The sequence below is a fragment of the Glossina fuscipes genome, unplaced genomic scaffold (genome assembly GCF_014805625.2).
Source record: "Glossina fuscipes isolate IAEA_lab_2018 unplaced genomic scaffold, Yale_Gfus_2 2, whole genome shotgun sequence".
NCBI lineage: Eukaryota > Metazoa > Arthropoda > Insecta > Diptera > Glossinidae > Glossina > Glossina fuscipes.
In genome coordinates this window covers 11,459,187-11,477,190 of record NW_023998416.1, presented here as the reverse complement: position 1 = coordinate 11,477,190, position 18,004 = coordinate 11,459,187, and the positions used below count along the sequence as shown (strand labels likewise).

The 18,004-nt window shown below is 32.2% G+C and overlaps 1 protein-coding gene across 1 annotated transcript in view; it reads left to right on the top strand.

The window, feature by feature from the left end:
* The first annotated feature begins 2,048 nt into the window (after positions 1-2,048).
* LOC119632917 (ABC transporter G family member 18) overlaps positions 2,049-18,004 on the top strand; it is a 48,366-nt gene continuing 32,410 nt past the window's right edge. The window contains exons 1-3 of the mRNA XM_038026070.1: positions 2,049-2,197; positions 16,236-16,570; positions 17,703-17,820. Coding sequence (XP_037881998.1) covers positions 16,270-16,570; positions 17,703-17,820 — 419 coding nt within the window. The 5' untranslated portion in view covers positions 2,049-2,197; positions 16,236-16,269. The remainder of the gene's footprint in view (positions 2,198-16,235; positions 16,571-17,702; positions 17,821-18,004) is intronic.

The window sequence follows — 18,004 nt, the reverse complement described above, 5'->3', positions numbered from 1 at the left end:
TTGAGAAAATTTGAAAACATTGTTCTTACAATTTTTCTGCATATCTTGCACTTCGCAGGGGTGGGCAGCATGTAGCTTAATCGCAACCATACGCGATCCGTATCATATGCTAAATGTACATAGATTGAAGTGCGAGATAAGACATAAGTAAATATTTGCCTTTTATTTTCTGTATACATGTAACTACGATTGTCGTAGTAGGTAACATTCAGATTTTTGACTGACAATACATAAAACTTTTCCTTGCTTCGCCGGATTGGCTGATAGTAAGTGGCACCAAAAAAATAAAAAAGAAAGCTGTTTGCTTGACTTAATATACCGCATGGACGGAAGGAGAATATTAATAATCAGCATGCGATTTACGAAGGAGGGGAAGAAAAGGATTAACATGTATGAAGAAGAAAAGAAAAGAAGTTTAGCGTTTATCCAACATAAAGCCCTTCCTCGCTTGTCAGACACATAGAAATTTGCATAGAAATTTGTTTGGAAAGTTTTCTTCAACTTTCAAGCTTTTTGAGGTTAGGCCTTGTTTGACAAGTTGCCAAAAAAGAATGAAAGAAAAAAGATAAAAACGATTTATTGGAAATTTTGGAAAAATTATTCTTCGAATCCGCCAGAGTGGACGAGTAGGCAAGAGTCTCGAGTAGCAGCTCAATGGTCGTGGGTTCAAATCTCAAATGCGGTAGAGTTTTAAAAATAAAGCCGAAAGCCTTAGATGCTAGTGCTTTAAGACTTTAGTCTTAGAATTTATTCTCTGGCTAAATTTAGAATAACAATAATAACAATAATAATGTTCTTCGTATTTTATTAATACATTGTATTATTTTAAATCGGTTTATGTATTATATTATTTTACATTTTAATTGTTATTTTAATTGACATAACGTCTTGTTTTGTATAATAACTTTACCGATATATTATTAGGTGTTTGCAAAAATGTTGATCATTTTTTCACTTGAAAACGGCATTTGTTGTGGAAAATTAGTGCAACATACGTTAATCGAAATAGTTTCCGTCATTTTCTAGAACATTTTACAATATTTTTGGCAACATGGCGATGTCATATCGAAAGAATTTACATTGGTTCGGTAGTGATTCGCCAACCGAATCATTTTCACGCTTCTTCAAGTTTGCGGAACTATGTGCCAGCCAAAGCATGCCCTACCGATTTGAGCAAGTCGTACCGCCATGTCTGGTGAGTATTTTGAGTGAAGCAAACCCACCCATTCGGGTGTATCTTAGGCAACTGTTGCAGCACGTGCCCAAAAATAGCATTTTCGGTCAATTCAGGCCGCCACTTTGAAAGCCTTGAACCCCAAACCGACAATTGGGATATGATGGAGCAGCATCACCATAAGACAAATTTCTTCAAATAAACAAGAAAAATAATGAATAATGGAAGAAGAAGTATATTGAGCGTTCCATGATTAGCGTCGTCGTATGCTGAATAAATTATTAATATTAAACGTTATTTTATATAGAGAAAGGTCAAATTTATCGAACACTATACACTAGTATTTCCCATTTCTTTATCATTTTTAGCTGCAAAAGTCGCTGATCAAAATTTTTGCAAACCCCATATATATATTAAATTATTCCTTTTTAAAATTAGTTTTCTATATTAATTTTCTAATTTTTACCTTTCCAATCAGCTACGCAAATGCGAGAGAAAGAAGGAAATTTTCACATTTACGCGGTTGCGCTCTCAAACAGTGAGATTAAGGAAAAGCAAAAGAGAGACAGAGAGAGATAGAGAGAGGGCCGTATTTACCTACCCCTGAAATATTTACTTACGTTGACGAGTGCACGATTAACGATTTTACCGAGCACAAAAAATTTAGTGTTTATTAGCAAGCGCGGCATTAATGACGTTGATGCGGATTGATTTTGAAATGGAAATGTGTTTAGAGTTTTAAAAAATTACAAAAAAAAAAAAAATATAAATAAAAGTGAAACATTTCCTTTAAAAAGTCGAACAAAGAAAGTCAACTTTTTCTTTAATTTTATTAAAAGAAAAAAGACAAAAAAAAAAAAAACAAGTGAATAAATAAACAAACAAAAAAAAAAAAGAAAGAACTTAACAAATTTTCTTAGCCGTTTTTTTTTTTTTCAATGTTTCTTGTATATTGTATGTGGACATAAAGTAAAAACGAAAATAAAAAACATTAAATTGCGGTGCTTTAAGCAATAAATAAAGGTTTGTTATGCTTTTATGAACAAAAAAAAAAAGAAAAAAAAAAAACTCAAATGTCTTTATTCTACTTGTAATGATGATAATAATGATAAGCTTTTTGTCTGGCCAAGTTAATGTTAAAGCGTATGTGCGGCATTACTATGTATCTGGGGCGTTTTGTAAGCGTAAGCTAATAGAGACTTGCGAAATTTTGCCTAAGAAGTTTGTTTTGACAATTTTATCTAACAATTTGCAGCTTCTTTGTTTACCTTGTTGTTGTAATAACAACTTGTTAGGTCTTAAGAAATAAATAAATTTCGAGCTAATTTTTCAATTAGTTGTGAAATGTACTTTAATTTTAAAAGAGTAGCGTTGCTTGCAATGCAGTGTTTAAAGTTTATGCAATTTTTCATTGTCGCACTCTGCACGCTATTCTATATATATATATATATATATATATATATGATTCTTATCATATTTACCTTAAGCTTGTGCATAAACAAAATCCTATTTTTTTCGTTTTTTTTTTTTTCTTTCATAGAGAGACCAGCTGGTTATTGTGTGATAATCAGACATGTACGTAACGTAAATAATTTAAAATCGTAAAAAAAAAGAAAAAAATAATACTCATTTGTTCCAAGTTCTAAATTCCATTTGAAGATGTAAATTTTTGTTGTTGTTTTTTTGTCATTTGATTGATTTGAACAACGTAACCCTCATCATTATTATTATTATTATTTGTTTTTTTAAATATTATGTAAGCTGATAACATAAGTTCCGGTTTCACATTTGAATTCATATTCTAATCCATTGAAAGAAATCCGAAATCCATATCAAAATGAATGGAAACTTTTCTGTTTTGTCTCATACCCTTTTCGTTGTTTTGTCTGTATTTTTTTTTTTTTTTTGTTTTTTTTTTGTTTGCATTCATTATAAACAAACGCAATATATATTAATGTTTTTGTTAAAAAAGTAATATGCAAACGTTTTGCTTCACTTGCAATATTGCAATACGGGAAAAGAAAGAAATACAAAAAAAAATTATTATTACGAAAATACGAAATATATTTCTGTAAAATTAATTTATTTTTTACTACGTGCGAAATTTTAAGTTACATTGAATGATGATAAAAATATTTCTTTCTTGTCTCAATCTTTTCGTGTAGTTCACTAAATATATATATATATATATATATATTGCACATGCACGATTTCGTTTACTAAGATATAGTAGTTATCCAGAAAGAGGAGAGAGAGTTACCTAAATTGTTGAATTGCAGGCAGTGCTATTCTTAAGTACTTTCTCTAAACTTTCTAACGACGCTTGTCAAAATTTCACGCAATTTTGATTAGATGTTGATGAGGCTCTGTGGTTTTAGTTACGTTACTTTTGCTATTTTCAACACAATGGCGGCAATCGAACCGGCCAAAATTCGAGTAGAACACGCTTTTGTGGGCGGAAACTTTCAAACTTTGCTTGAAAACACTCAGCCGCCTGTAGCGTTACTCATGGGTGAAGAAAGCGTGGCGCTCATGTATAGGTGCCTATGAGACATGTCTTGTGTAGCGGTAAAAGAGATTTGTCCACCAATTAAGTCTTTTAACAGGACTGCACGGCTTTTTCAGCGTTCCCATCCAATCGTCCTGGACTTACCTGCATACCTATGCTCTCTGCCTTCACAATAACCTAAGAACAGTGGCTTTTGTCACTTTAACTGAATGGCGAATGTCCACAAGCACTGTTTCTTCTCTCTGCCCCTCCCCTTCTATCACGCTTCATGCTCGGCACTATGTTTAAGGTACAACATAGGTACAACAAGGAAACATAAAGTCTCTTCTCCCGCGCAAGCAACAAATTTTCGGTGCTTTCCCAGAGAATATGGAAAACAATTTTACTAATTATTCTCGATAATCAAATGATGAATTGGAAGAGATATCCGAAAAATACCTAAAGGCAGTGTGTTCACTACTTTGCGTGAAAGTTTACGCATGAGAAAATTGTTTTCCAAATTTTTGTCTTCTTTCCTTGCTGTGCAACAAAGGCACCCGGGTCACAAGCCGATGACTACGTAGACAAAATTGCATTAATTGAAATTTGAATTGTTGCCCTATGTCCACCTGTGGCTGTGGGTATAAAAATTATAACTCGCAGTTGACAAATAATTTGACATTTAACCCGCCGCGATCGAGACTTCATTACATTTGGATAAGAGTCATCTTTTCTCACTTACAAAACCCGTAGGAAATTATATTTATTCGCTTGAAATGATGCCACAGTTGTCTTAAAAAAAGCAAACACGATTTTCTTGTCCTAGGTATGCGCTTCTGGTTTTCTGATAAATTATCAGCAATTAATCTAAATGCAAATTTTGACAATTATTAATGTTTTGCTTGTCCGATACATCCGCAAGTTATTTACTAGTTTTCTAGCTTTCAAGATCGAGTCGACTTACAGTGAAAATGAATTTAGAAAATTTCGAAATTCATGCTCTTATTAATCGTCGATTTAAAAAGATTTATTGATTTAAAAAACATTTTTCATATAAATCACATCATAGTGAGATTAATAAATGCACAGCAGCGTACCGTGTCTATGCAATGCATTTAATAATATTTGTTAAAAAGGTTTAGTTCATTGTAAACTTTCAAGTTTCAAGTTTCTATAAAATATAATTTATTGAGGAAAATTTTCTCAATTTCAATACTTAATGGAATTGTTCACAGGCAGAGCTTTAGTCTATCTGTGTATTTACTGATTGATGGATCTTTTGTTGAATAAAAGAAATAGCAAGTGAAGCGTTAGCCATTGCTACATTCGGAGATTATTTATATCAGATGACTAGATGACTAGAGTTTCATTTTAAAATATCCAAGTGATATGTGGCTTTACAATTTCGATAAACGTTTGAGTTACTCTATCTAGTATTTTTGTTAATTATTTGTGTGCCGAAAGAGGCTTTACAGTCTTACTGGTCCATATGTGTTCTAATTTTAATTGACGGGTAGTTTTCCTATTATAACTAAGGTTCCGCATCCTAAAGCTTCTCCAAGCAACAGTCATAAAAAGAGAGACCTAAAAGAAAGATATGTAAATATATTTAAACCGATATTTAAAATAATAAATTATAAAACTTATCGATCTAAAACTAGCTCTGATAGTACAGGCAAACGGAAAAAACTCAGTGTAAAGTGCCTCTCTCTACGGACATATCGACGATCTATGGTTCGATATATTAGAAAAATGTCGCTTATTTAAAAAACTTTTAATTTTTAAGTCTATCTGTTAAAGTTTCGCGATTACGAAAGAAAATATTTAAAAATTTTTGTATTACAAAGATTGCCTTCAGTTTTTAAGGTGTGTTCAAAGTCGATTACATTATCTTCGCCCTTGTGGAAAATTTGCAAAAACATAACTTTGCTTCTTACGTTATTTGAAAAACACACACAAGCATGTAAACTGCAAAATGGCAGTGGGCTTTACTAAAATCGTTTATACTTGCAAAAGTATTTTCTTGACTTGATACGCTATGCAATATACCTGGCGAGGAAGATACCATCAAAGTGGTGTTTAGATCATTTAGTTTATTCAAGCAACTTATGTTATATTGCTGTAGTGGTGTATAAGTTTGTTAGGGAGTATAAAGCAATATAACAAATAAGAAAATTATATTCGCTTGATACCGATTCTTTTATGCCCTTCAGTGTTAGCCTCAAAGAGACCAAAAAGGGTAACAGAAGTAAATTTTCACGCGCTTTAGGCACGATTGATGTTTTCTATTTTCGATATAAATTGTTTTATTGCATAGCCATGTGGGCGTTATAGGCGTGTCCATGGGGAAGTTTGATTCATTGCCAAAATTGTAGGCGATATCTTCATTTTCGCTAACGGGAGTATGTTTACCACAAAAGCTATATAGTTGCGCAGACATACAGATAGACAGACGGACATGCCTAAATCGTTTGAGATCGATACGATTGATGCCGATCATGAATATATATACTTTCTCTCAAGTCGCTCAAGTTTCCTTCTAATCGTTGCAAACGTTTCGACAAAATGAATATATCCAGCGGCGGGATGGGTATAAAAAAATCGGAAAAAATTACAGTTGCTTTGAGCATCGATTATATTATTTTTTTTAAGGTCAAGTAGAATAGGCTTCGACCAGTAAAACATGGCTCTCTTTAACAATTCTGATTACGTTTTACATGAAGCATGTGCTACCTGCTCTTACTAGTTATGAGTAAAGTCTGTGCAAAGATTCCTGAGACGATGATTTATGCGATAATAGGCTGCAGGCTGCCTCTTGAAAATTAGCTTAAATGACTTTTTGATCTTTTTATGATCACCAGAATAAATTGCGTCACTTTAATCACAACTTTGTAAATGCAATCCGCTCGTGTCTATTGAGAGATTACAAAATTGTATAAAACATGAAGAAATTTTAATAAATTTTTCTTATAAAGATAAGCGTAAAAAATTTTTCTTAAACTGCTGTTTTTAGTTTCATTCGTATCTGCATATGAATTATAATATATATTACATAACAAACGAAGGAAGATTAAGTTTTAAAAACAACATATTTACCAAAAAGAAAGTTCATTTCGAATTGATAAATGATTTTAGAAATAAATCGCACACATTAGAAGAAGAAGATTTTAAAAAAAGGTGAAAAAATTTCATTTCCGCAAACCAATAATAATTTTCATTCGCCTGAGTAGCCGAAGGCGAGGAATCTCGACTAAGAAAGTCAATCGTCGTGGGTTCGAATCTCAAGTGCGGTAGAGTTTTTAATAAAAGCCGATAGCCTTAGATGCTAGTGTTTTTAAGAGTTTAATCTTAGAATTTATTTCTCTGGCGAAATTAATAATAACAATAATAGTAATAACAATAATTTTCCATGTTTGTTTAAACAGGAAAAGTGTAAGATAAAATGAAAATTACAATTTCATAATCTGAAGTGCCCCATCAGGATACTTCAGTTCTTAGTAACCACATAACAAAACACTATAGCGTAGGGGTGCACTGGTATACTTATGCTTATACGATTGCAGAAGAAAGCTTGCAGAAGAAAGCTTGCAGGGATTCTCTAAAGTATATACATTTTCTTAATCAATCAATGTCAAATTTTGATTCGATCAGGATACCTCCGTCTGTCTGCCTGGCAAAATATTTGAGAAAATATTTGAAAGGTGTACTCGTAAATTGATGTAGACAAGCGGCTTGGAAAAGATGTACATATGGCACAATATAAACTGAGAGCATCCCAGGATTTTGGTTTTTTTTTTTTTTTGCTCATTACTCATACACAGCGATGAATATTTCTACGTTTACTATATGGTTAACCTTTCAGCGTCTGGAATAAATCTGTGCGGTTATGCAATATTGTAGATTGTGTTGGGTTTTCTTCTCTTTTTTCTCTTTCAAGAAAAGGTCACCCCTCGACCGAATGTAATTTCCTTATTTTTTATCATATGAAAATTTATGAAATACAATTTATTATAATTTCTCCGTTTACTATGCGATGATAATTAAATAAATTCCATTGTGAAAAAATTATTGTACATTATGTATAAAGTTCATTTCTGATATAAATAACTCTTAAGAATTTTGAATTTATCATACGGTCTATAAGCTCGCCTTACTATAAACACTTTGCCATTTATATGACTTCCCTATCATTCATTTTTTATTTATTATAAGTTATTCACTTTTTTTAGCTCTTTTACAAAATGATGCGATCGACCTGTGGCGATTAATTCTGCCGTCGGCAATGTAATGTTTTCGTGAAAAATCAAATTTTTAATGTGGATCAGATATTCTAATTAGAATAACTCATTGGCTGATCTTGCATTTATATTGCGACATCTGCTTTCTGCCTCTTCTTCAAGAAGGTTTACACAATCTATTCATTTTTCTTTTTTTTATCAGAACTCACCTTTAAGCGCAAAGTTTACGTTCCCTAACAAAAGTTACTGGGACTTGTAATCCTTTTGCTGAGAGAAATGATTGAAGAGTTTAGGAAGGTCCCAGGTCAATATGCCATATAAAGATGGAGGAAATATATTACGCTAAAGGGTTAAGGATGATCTGAATTTATCGGTTATGTTAGAAATCATTTTAGGGTTTTGTTTTAACAAGAAAATCATGATCTGAAGCCAGGATCGGCCAAGCGCAGGCCAAGAGTGGTGTGCGCCGTCAAACAAAAAAAAAACCAAAAACAAGAATAAAAGAAGACAACGCGATTTGAAATCTTTTTTGTAACAAATTCAAGGTAATTGTGCTTTTAAACTAGGATTACCCTTTAAGCCGTATCGTTGCCGCATTGGGTGAATCAGTGAACTGAACGCATAAGAGAGGAATATAAAGGAGAATTCACTTTAAAGGTTGTGACAGAGCCATTCTTTACCTTTTCCCAATAATAGAAGCTAGTCGTTGCTTGATTACATTTGGGACAATTTGAAAAAATGAAATGTGCCCGTGAGAGAAGGCTTTAAGAGGTCAATGCAAGATGTAACTTAGCCGGCGATCTGATTTGATTATTGAATGTGTAGTTTGACGAAAGACGCCCTTGACGAAGGAATCAATATGAAACTCAAGCATTTATAGAAATTGCTTATCGGAAATTTACGCTTCTGCAATTAGATAAATGAATATAAATGAAGAGTAAATATTTATTCAATGTATTTTTGTTTGCAATTAAAATAAAAGCAATTAAAAAAAAAAAATATTGAGCAAAAAAAGTATAAAGAGCAAATTCAAAAGTTCGATCACAGTGAACACGAAACTGTTATCACACTGTTAACAATCTGGCATTAATGAATAGGATGCATAGTACAATTTTCGAGTTTGTAAAGGGATTGTTGAAATTTTCTCGATCAAACCAAACACGGGATTAGCGCAGATAATTCGAAATGCCGTCTTGCACGATATTTCATCAGCGTTTTGGCGAATTAACGGACACAAATACATTGCTGAATGGATGCGGATAGTTTATATACATAGGTGTGATAGGTGCGTGCAATTTTGAATGTTGCACATGGTACGATTTAGAATCGATGCAAATGTGATAAATGATAAATGTGAAAGTAAAGTACACTTAATCATTAACACGTGCGATGTGATAAACCATCATTGATAATTGTATATAGTTGTAGTTTAAGTGCGCATGTCGGTCGTGATTAAGTATTTAAAACCAGTTATAATAGAAACTAAGTAATACGGTCAATATCATCAACATAAAATTGGTTTTTACAAGAGGTAAATAACACTAGTTTGTGAAAAACCTGTTGTGCTCAGATGCATTACACAAAACAAGGCGAGTGAACGGGCGTTGAAAGGAAATAAATTTAAAAAAAAAAAATTACACTTGCATCGCTCGATGCAGACAAGTTCAACAGCATTGCTTGTATTGAATATAAAACTAAAGAAAAAGAGAATATTTTTAGTCGGCTTGCAATGAATCTCTAACACTCTCGCATATTATACATATGTCAATATGTTATGCGTATTGTTTGCCTATTGGAAAAATAAGTCATGCATTTTTATATTATTCCTTATGGCTATATTAACGATTCTTCTCCAGCTATGTTAGCTGTTTTTTTTTTTAGTCTTTTTTCCCAGCTATACGTAAATGCTTGGCCCTTGGCACGCCTCATTTGATGAACGAATATCGGAAGAAATTTAACAAATATAAATTTCTATAGAATTTGATGATTATATTTGTTAAATTGTTTCGCTATATTTCCCCTAAACTATCGATTCGCCGATAATGTCAGTTGTTTTTTTGTTTTTTTGTTTTGCCTTACGGAAAACCAAAACAATGCGAGAAAGGAGAAAGCGGGACGAATTTTCATTTTAATGGCATGAGAGAAAGCAAAGAAATAAAATAAAATATGTAATAAGTTATGAAATTTTTAAAAAAATTTTTAAAACATAAAAAAATAAATTTTTTATTTTAATAAATCTTTGAAATATGTTACTTATAATTACTTAACGGTGAAAAACAGTTACATTCATACCAATATTGACAAAAAAAAAAAAAAAAAAAAATGATATTAGTCATCGCGACAAGTATTAGTCATTATTAATTATCCCCATGCGGTTTTCACTCACATTTTCCCAATACATTACTTATAAATAAAATCAAAGCTTTTGATTTGATAGTATTTTCCCAACAAAATGATGGCGCTGTTTAGCGCTAAATGGATTGCTTTATATGGAATTAGAATTCTCAAAATTTTGAGACCGATTTAGTTGCTTTTCTGTTATTTAGATATTCCCGGTGGGATTTGAATGGACAGACAGACAGACAGACAGACATGGCTATACATATAATTTTTTTACATGTAAATGCTTTATGACGCGAATGAAAGCCATGTCATCTTCATCTTCTTCTTCTAGATGGCCCCAAAGCCATATCCAAAACCCATTTCTGATTTGCAGTAAGCACAATGCCCAAGGCAATCCTTTCTGACCGCTACCTTTTCTACATGCGTACGGGATATCTCGCGAACACTCGGTGAAATATAAAAATATATACTTATGTGCTTTAGATTTGCTTTGAATTATAAATTACAATTTTCTGCTTATGTTAAGCAGTGAATTATTCAAGTTGACGTTAAGACGTTATTTTTTAAAAATTGTGACGCAACAAATATTCGCGATAATAAAAATATTCCGTAACAAAGAAGTAACGAAGCGCAATATATGTTGAGTAAGAAAGTCGCCTTTTTACTGCACATATTTACTGATTACTTTCAGTTGAACTAACTTTCTGCAAGCCTGCCAACTTTCTTACAAAATATAACATAAATGTGTTAACAGTGGAACCTTCGTAAACGTAAAGCTATTACTAATCCCCATTGCATCGTGCCCTTTGCTAAACTTAAGTTCATTCGTAAAACTACATTTACTGTCAAACTGCTCAAACTTAGTTTTGTATTCAAATTGAAATCTTCATATTTTCTGTATATACATATATATATATATATATATATATATATATATATATATTTTTGTACACAAATATATAATGAAATCGTGTAATTTCTTTCTTTCCTTCCAACACAATGTACTAAGTACTCGTTCAATGCATGATATATTTCTCTTAGCTTTTTTTCTTTGGCATTCATATTTGATTATACGCTTCTTTATAATCTCATTATCAATGCATTTCATTGATTTTTAATTAAGTGATTAATCGTTATTATGTACGCGGAACACTAAACGAGAATTAAAATATCAGACACTATATAAATAATTCACTTTACGTTTAATACATTTTTCATATTGATTTCACAATCTCTATTTATTACATTATCTATCGCCTATAGTGACTATATACATACTATTATGAAAAGTAATTATTTTGATCTCATTTTCCTTTCGAATTCCAATAAGTTCACTAATACGTCTACAATTAACGATAATTCATTTTCTATCCCTGTGCAAGTGGAGGACGAGCGTGCTAAGAGGCATTAGTATAAATAGGTAATAATTTGGAATTGAAAATTGATCATTAATTGTGGAACCATTCTCGAATCGAACGTGCAAACAGTTTTGGGGGACATGTAGACAGCAGGTTTTTCTACTATATAAGCTATAGGTGGAAATATAAAAAAGTTGTTGGTGTTTTTCGAGCTTGTCTACTAGTTGTACTTGAGCTTGACTTGTGTGCTTTTCTACGCCACATCATAAAATTATAAGAAAAGGACGAAACTTGCATGCAAGACTAAGAAAAATGAAAAGCCGTGAATAACAAGGTGTACTCTCCTTTAACGTAGTGAACTAATCTGATATGCTTTGTGGAAATAATTTTGATCTTCAAAGGGTAGAAAATATTTCTTAGTAAATTTCTGCCTAATTTCGTTAGTTTTATTTTAATTCACTCTGGCCACGGTATTCGACAGACTGACCATGGTCCGCACAGTTGAGGCTCTTATTAGATTTTGGAAAGTAGGGAGTAGTAGCTAACAAGAATCGAGCTTGGGCCATTCGTATGAGAGCCGAACATTCTATAGCAGCGCAAATAAAAACTTAATGCAATCTCATCCAACATAACCAGAAACGTAATTCCTGCGCATACGAGCTACTATGAGAATTGTTCAACAGATATCCCAAATTTCTGCATTATTCTTCTTCTTTACATAGTTTTCGACAAATAAAATCAAAATCAATTTGATTTGAAAAATTGAAATTTCTGCTAAAATTTACGGACGCATATAATGCCATGCGAAAGTATTGATTTTACTTGTCATTAAACGATATTTTACGTTTTACTTTTAAAGCTTAAAGACAAGTTTTTATGCTATAACTAATTCTACCGGACTAACGTAAAGCTAAATTGTTGTTTATAAAATGCGATAAATAAAAAGTATCTTGTTACTTAAGAATTCAATTACTATAAACACACAATCACAAAAATCGAAGAATATAAGTGCAGTAAGTTTGCTTGCCTCGTTGTAACGGAATCTTGCAAAATGTAACTGACTTCAACGGTAAATTCGGTAAAACCGTAAACAAGTTTATAAATTTTGATAATAGATATCGTTTCAATTTGTATGTAAATGTTATCGTTAATAAACCGAAAAGTATGGTAGATGATAGTCGTAACAAAATGATTTCAGCTGGTCGTGAATACACTTCAATAGTTCGGTCACCTAATGACTTATCAATGCTATAATGACTCAATTGGATAAATTAAGCCTGTCGATAAGCGCTTTCTTCTTCTTATTCCTTATTCCTTTCATCTTACTGCTTACGCTAATTAATCTTAGCTGGTATCCCATGCACCCTTTGCAACTTTGTAAACTTACGCTTACATTAATTGAGTTTACGAAACGATATTAATATTAATGTGCCTTGTCGCGTAACTTGTTAATTGTCGTTCATTAAGCTTAATCAATATACACTCAACTATTAGTTATTTAATTCCTTACGAGTTGTTTACAATGACATTGATGACGATTATCATTGAATATCGAACAATATAAGCAAGTAGCTTCTTCTTCTTCTTCTTCTGTTATTCAGCAAATCAATAACCGCAAATTTTTTGAGATATGTAAGAAAGGCCCAATATGAGCATAGAGTTCTTTGAGCCTCAGATTTGATATATACGTACGTCCGTCACGTAAAGATAGAACAAAACAGTGGGGTGTAAATTCCGTTGTGTAAGAAGTGATGTAGTACCTGACTATAAAGTGTCATATGAAGGAATTGATGAGTGTGCGGGTTAATCAAAGAGCTTGAATAAATGGTTGCCAAACGTTTCGACTTCGCGCCCATCTGGTGATGCGATTCTATTCTGTAGCCATAAAGCTTTTTAATTACGGATTACGGATGTCCGCCTATTTTGACTTGTTTTAGCTTTTTTTATTTTTTTCCTTTAGTTTTTATTTGTTCATTTGTATGGGTTTAATGTAAGGTGTTTTTTTTTTTCATTTTTGTTTTTTTTTTGTCTACCTTCAGTTAGTTTAGCATACTTTTGGAGTAACCTTTATACTTTAAGCCTTAGATTAGTTTGTAGCTGGTTGGTAGAAATTGTAGCTGAGGTATACATATATATGTATATAGAAATAAATGTAAAATATATAATATAAAAAGTAAATACAAGTCTGTCATCAACTTGTGCAAAACTACAACAAATTACTTGATAAAAAGATTTTTTGCCATTAAAAAATCGCAAAGCTTTGAAACTTTAGATCAAAACTTTTAAAAGTTACTTATAGGTTTTTAGCAATATTTTATATATTTCAATATTTGTCTTTCAAGAATTTACAGTTTTTGAACAATATCTGCAAAGTTTGCTGGTGAGTCGTACGCATTTTTAAATAAGTTGAGGAAACTGGGGAGAATTCGAGAGAGAGAGAGAGTGTCAAAAGAAATTCGAAAGATATTTTCGCACGGATTCGTGCGGTGTTCACAACAAAATACAGTACATTTTCTAATTTAGACTGAGTCCGTTTCCAAGTCCAGCTATAAAATATCTTAATTTTGGCTATTTAATGAAGATCTGCTAGGGCCTTACAGAGCCCAGTTAAGGCATATGGTAGATGTCTTTGCTATATATTTTTCGAATTTATCTTCAAATCCTTAAAGTCGAACTTGCATCGGACAGACAACAAACATAAACATATTTTTTCGAAAGCTCTGCAAAAATGATCATGGGTTCCTTGACCTAAATGAAGTAACGATAGTAAAGTATATCCATCCATAGATGGAGGAAAAATAATTTGCATAATTGCATTGGGAAAACAAGTCCGCAAGGGTAATACATGAAGCAAGCAAATAAATGCTTTGACAATGCACTGATAATAAATTCAAATCCTTCCTTTAATAATGTGTCCAATAAATTTTGCACTCCTCTATGTTTATGATCAGTTTCTTCGATTCATGACAAAGCAGGTGATTGACTACATTTTCTTAAAAAATTCTAAAAGAATCAACTGCGAATACAAAAAAAAAAAAAAATCAAACCAGTTCGGAGATCATTGAAAAATCCATTTAATATCATTTGAATTTTCAATTTACTTGTCGCTGGTATTAACGCATTGCAAAATATTTTATAAGCAAAAATATTAAAAACAACTTATGCAAAATAAAACGCGACACTTTCTACTTTGAATGAGTAGACATGATATTAAAGACTTACCTTTTAATTTTTATATACAGTAAGGTCTCTTCTTAGGTAACACCTGCTTTCGGATTAAATTCGCCTAAAGCATGTCCAAAAAGATAGTCTTAAGATTGAAAATGCGTTCTTTCAGTGCGAGTTGGAAGATATGATATTTTTGAATATTTAAAAAGTTCGTAAGAAAATCTCATCAATAAAACTAACATGCGAGAAAAATAAAATCACCTTGTTGGGAATCTCTTCTTCACAGTCTATGATAATTTGAGATTTTGCAAGCAGTAGACTTTCTCAAAATTCAGAAAATCTACCAATAAGAGTAACTTTGTTATTAGATTCTTGCATGTATTTTGATAATTTTATCATTTGAAAAATGCATTCATTGAGAAATATTGATACAATGTATAATAATAATAGAAGTAATATAAAGATCAATTGCTAGGTTATTCGAAAATGCTTTGGGGGTATGTATTGGATATTCGTTCAATAAATCTTGCAATTCATTGTCTTTGAACTTTGATAATTCTATTAACTACTACACTAACAGGCAATAAGAATTTAGATAATCCGTCTGAGTGGCCGAGTAGACAAGAGTCTCGACTAGCAGCTCAATGGTCGTGGGTTCAAATCTCAAGTGTGTTAGAGTTTTTTAATGAAGCTGAAAGCCTTAGACGCTAGTGCTTTAACACTTTAGTCTTAGAATTAATTCTCTGGCTAAATTTATAATAACAATAACAAGAATTTAGATAAGAGAAGTTTTCTCTAATCTTTCTTTGCTAATTGGAGTCTTGCGTTACAAATTGTGCTCTGTCCTATCAAACTCTTTAGTGCATTTCATAAGGCTTGCTGACGCCAAAAGATCATTGCAAAACGCCGCCTACATATCGAAATGATTTGCATTAAAAGTTAGTTGACTGTACATTTGTATTGAATATTATTGAACGTTTTAATCCTACCTACTTACAATTTTGTAAAAAAAAACTGACAAATGATTTGATTAATTCTTGTTACAATTACGTAACTGAATAATATCGCAATTTTCATAAATGTGTTTCTTTATATCCAATAAAATAATTTAGTGAAACAAGGGTAACAAAGTTTGCATTAACAACTGTTGCCGTCGAATGCCAGATTGTTTTTGGGAAAGATTAGACTTTCAAGTTTTCAAAACTTGAACTTTGAGTTCAGACATTTGTTATCAACCTAATTACATGAAATCGGGCAATTGTTATCAATGTAATTAATTAGCAATCATTGCATTTATTTACATAAATTCTTTTTTCCAATTTTGCGCAAAAAAATATTTTACTTACACGTGCAAAAATTGTTTTATTAGAATAAAATATCATAAGAAAACACGCGGTTTCATGGCATGTCATGAATGTCTTTTATATTCTCGCTTAAAATTCACTTTTAACTTTTATATCTTACAGATATTGTTCATACCATTCATAATATTTACGTATTATGACAGTTTTACAAGAATTGAAAAGTTTTGATGGCTGCGGTGGTGGTGGCGGTAGTTCTGCTACTGATTGCACCACAGGAGTTTTGGCCATGAAATGTTGCACTACGGGTACAAGTTCTAAGTCATCTATGGATGAAATCTCTGTACCATCAACATCTTCATCAGGACTAATGAAAAATCAGAATGTAAATGACATCTCGAAAAGTGAATCAATTTTTTCACGTTGTAAAGCAGTCGATTTAGAGTTTGAGAATCTCAAGTATACAGTGAGAAAATTCTCATTTGCAGAAAGAAATTTCGGTAAGCATTTAACTTATTTAAGATAAAAAAATTCGGTACAAATATCAAGTAAAGAAATAAGAGCGAATTTTTCACACCCATTACGGTTATCTTAAAAAGAACCAGAAACAAGTAAGAATATTATATTTGGACGGGACTGAATCCTTCACACGCATCATGGCTGCCCTGAAAAAGAAAAAAAGGTAAATGACAAATTTAGGCCTAGCTCTACAAGGTGAAGTGGGCGTGGCTGTTTTTTTTTTTTTGATTGGGTTTGGCGCATATTTATATGGGCGTTGTAGGCGTGTCCTTACATAAGTTTAAGCCACTTCCAAATTTGTAGGAGATATCTTCATTTTCGCTAACAGCTGGATGTTTACCACAAAAACTGCACAGTTGCGCAGACAAACAGATGTACAGACGGACATGTTCAGGTGCATTTGGGATTTTAAACTAACCAAAAATTTATATACTTTATGGAGTTTTTGAAGCTGGTTTCTGTGTGTTACAAAACTTTTGAAAATAAAATTACACTACAGAGTTGAGTACTCATGGACGATTATTCCCATTTGCGTACAGGTACGATAGCATCACCCACCCGGAAGATACGTTCAAATTTTTGCAGAATTGTCTGTTATAGTCTATGAGTAGTGAGAATAAACCGATTTTTTATTCCTGTCGAAAAACAAAAGTGTTCTCACTTTACGTAGTACTGCAGGCGTCTTCTTCGACCGATTGGGCCTATTTTAGATACCAGCCTGTATACAAGAAATTCAAATGTTTCTGCCAAATTTAAAGTTGATGGCTTCATTTTTGCGGTCAAGACACTGCTTACCACAAACATTACACAGACAGAAAAGAGGGACATGTGTAAATCGATTCAAAATTTAAAATTGATCAGAAATATATATAATGTATGGGGTCGCTGAAGCTTGCTTTTGAGCATTACAAACGTTTTGACAAATTGAATATACGCCCCCATCTTTCGGTGGTGATGACAAAAAAGGTAATTCCGTCACCAGGCCGGTAATAGCTCGCACCTAACAGTTTCGGAACTCCTGCTCTAAATGCCCTAAAATATAACTATTCGACTTGTTCTGGATTATTTTTTTTTAATAATATTAACATTTTTTTTATTCATTATTCCTGGCAGTGACAAAAGAAATTCTTCACGGCGTCAATGGCATTTTCCGTTCCGGCGAACTATCAGCAGTCATGGGTCCTTCGGGTTCTGGCAAAAGCACTTTGCTAAATATTTTATCCGGTTTTCGGTAAGTTATTCGTTTTTGTTCCTCTAATCTATAATAATATTAATTGCTGCTATTTAAAAATCATTCGTTTAATCATTTCTAAATAATTTTTACGATCTGTCAATAAATTACGATTGACTTTGAGCGTTTCGTCTAACGCCTCTAATTAGGTGTCATAAATTAAGGTGAAAAATATAAAAACTAA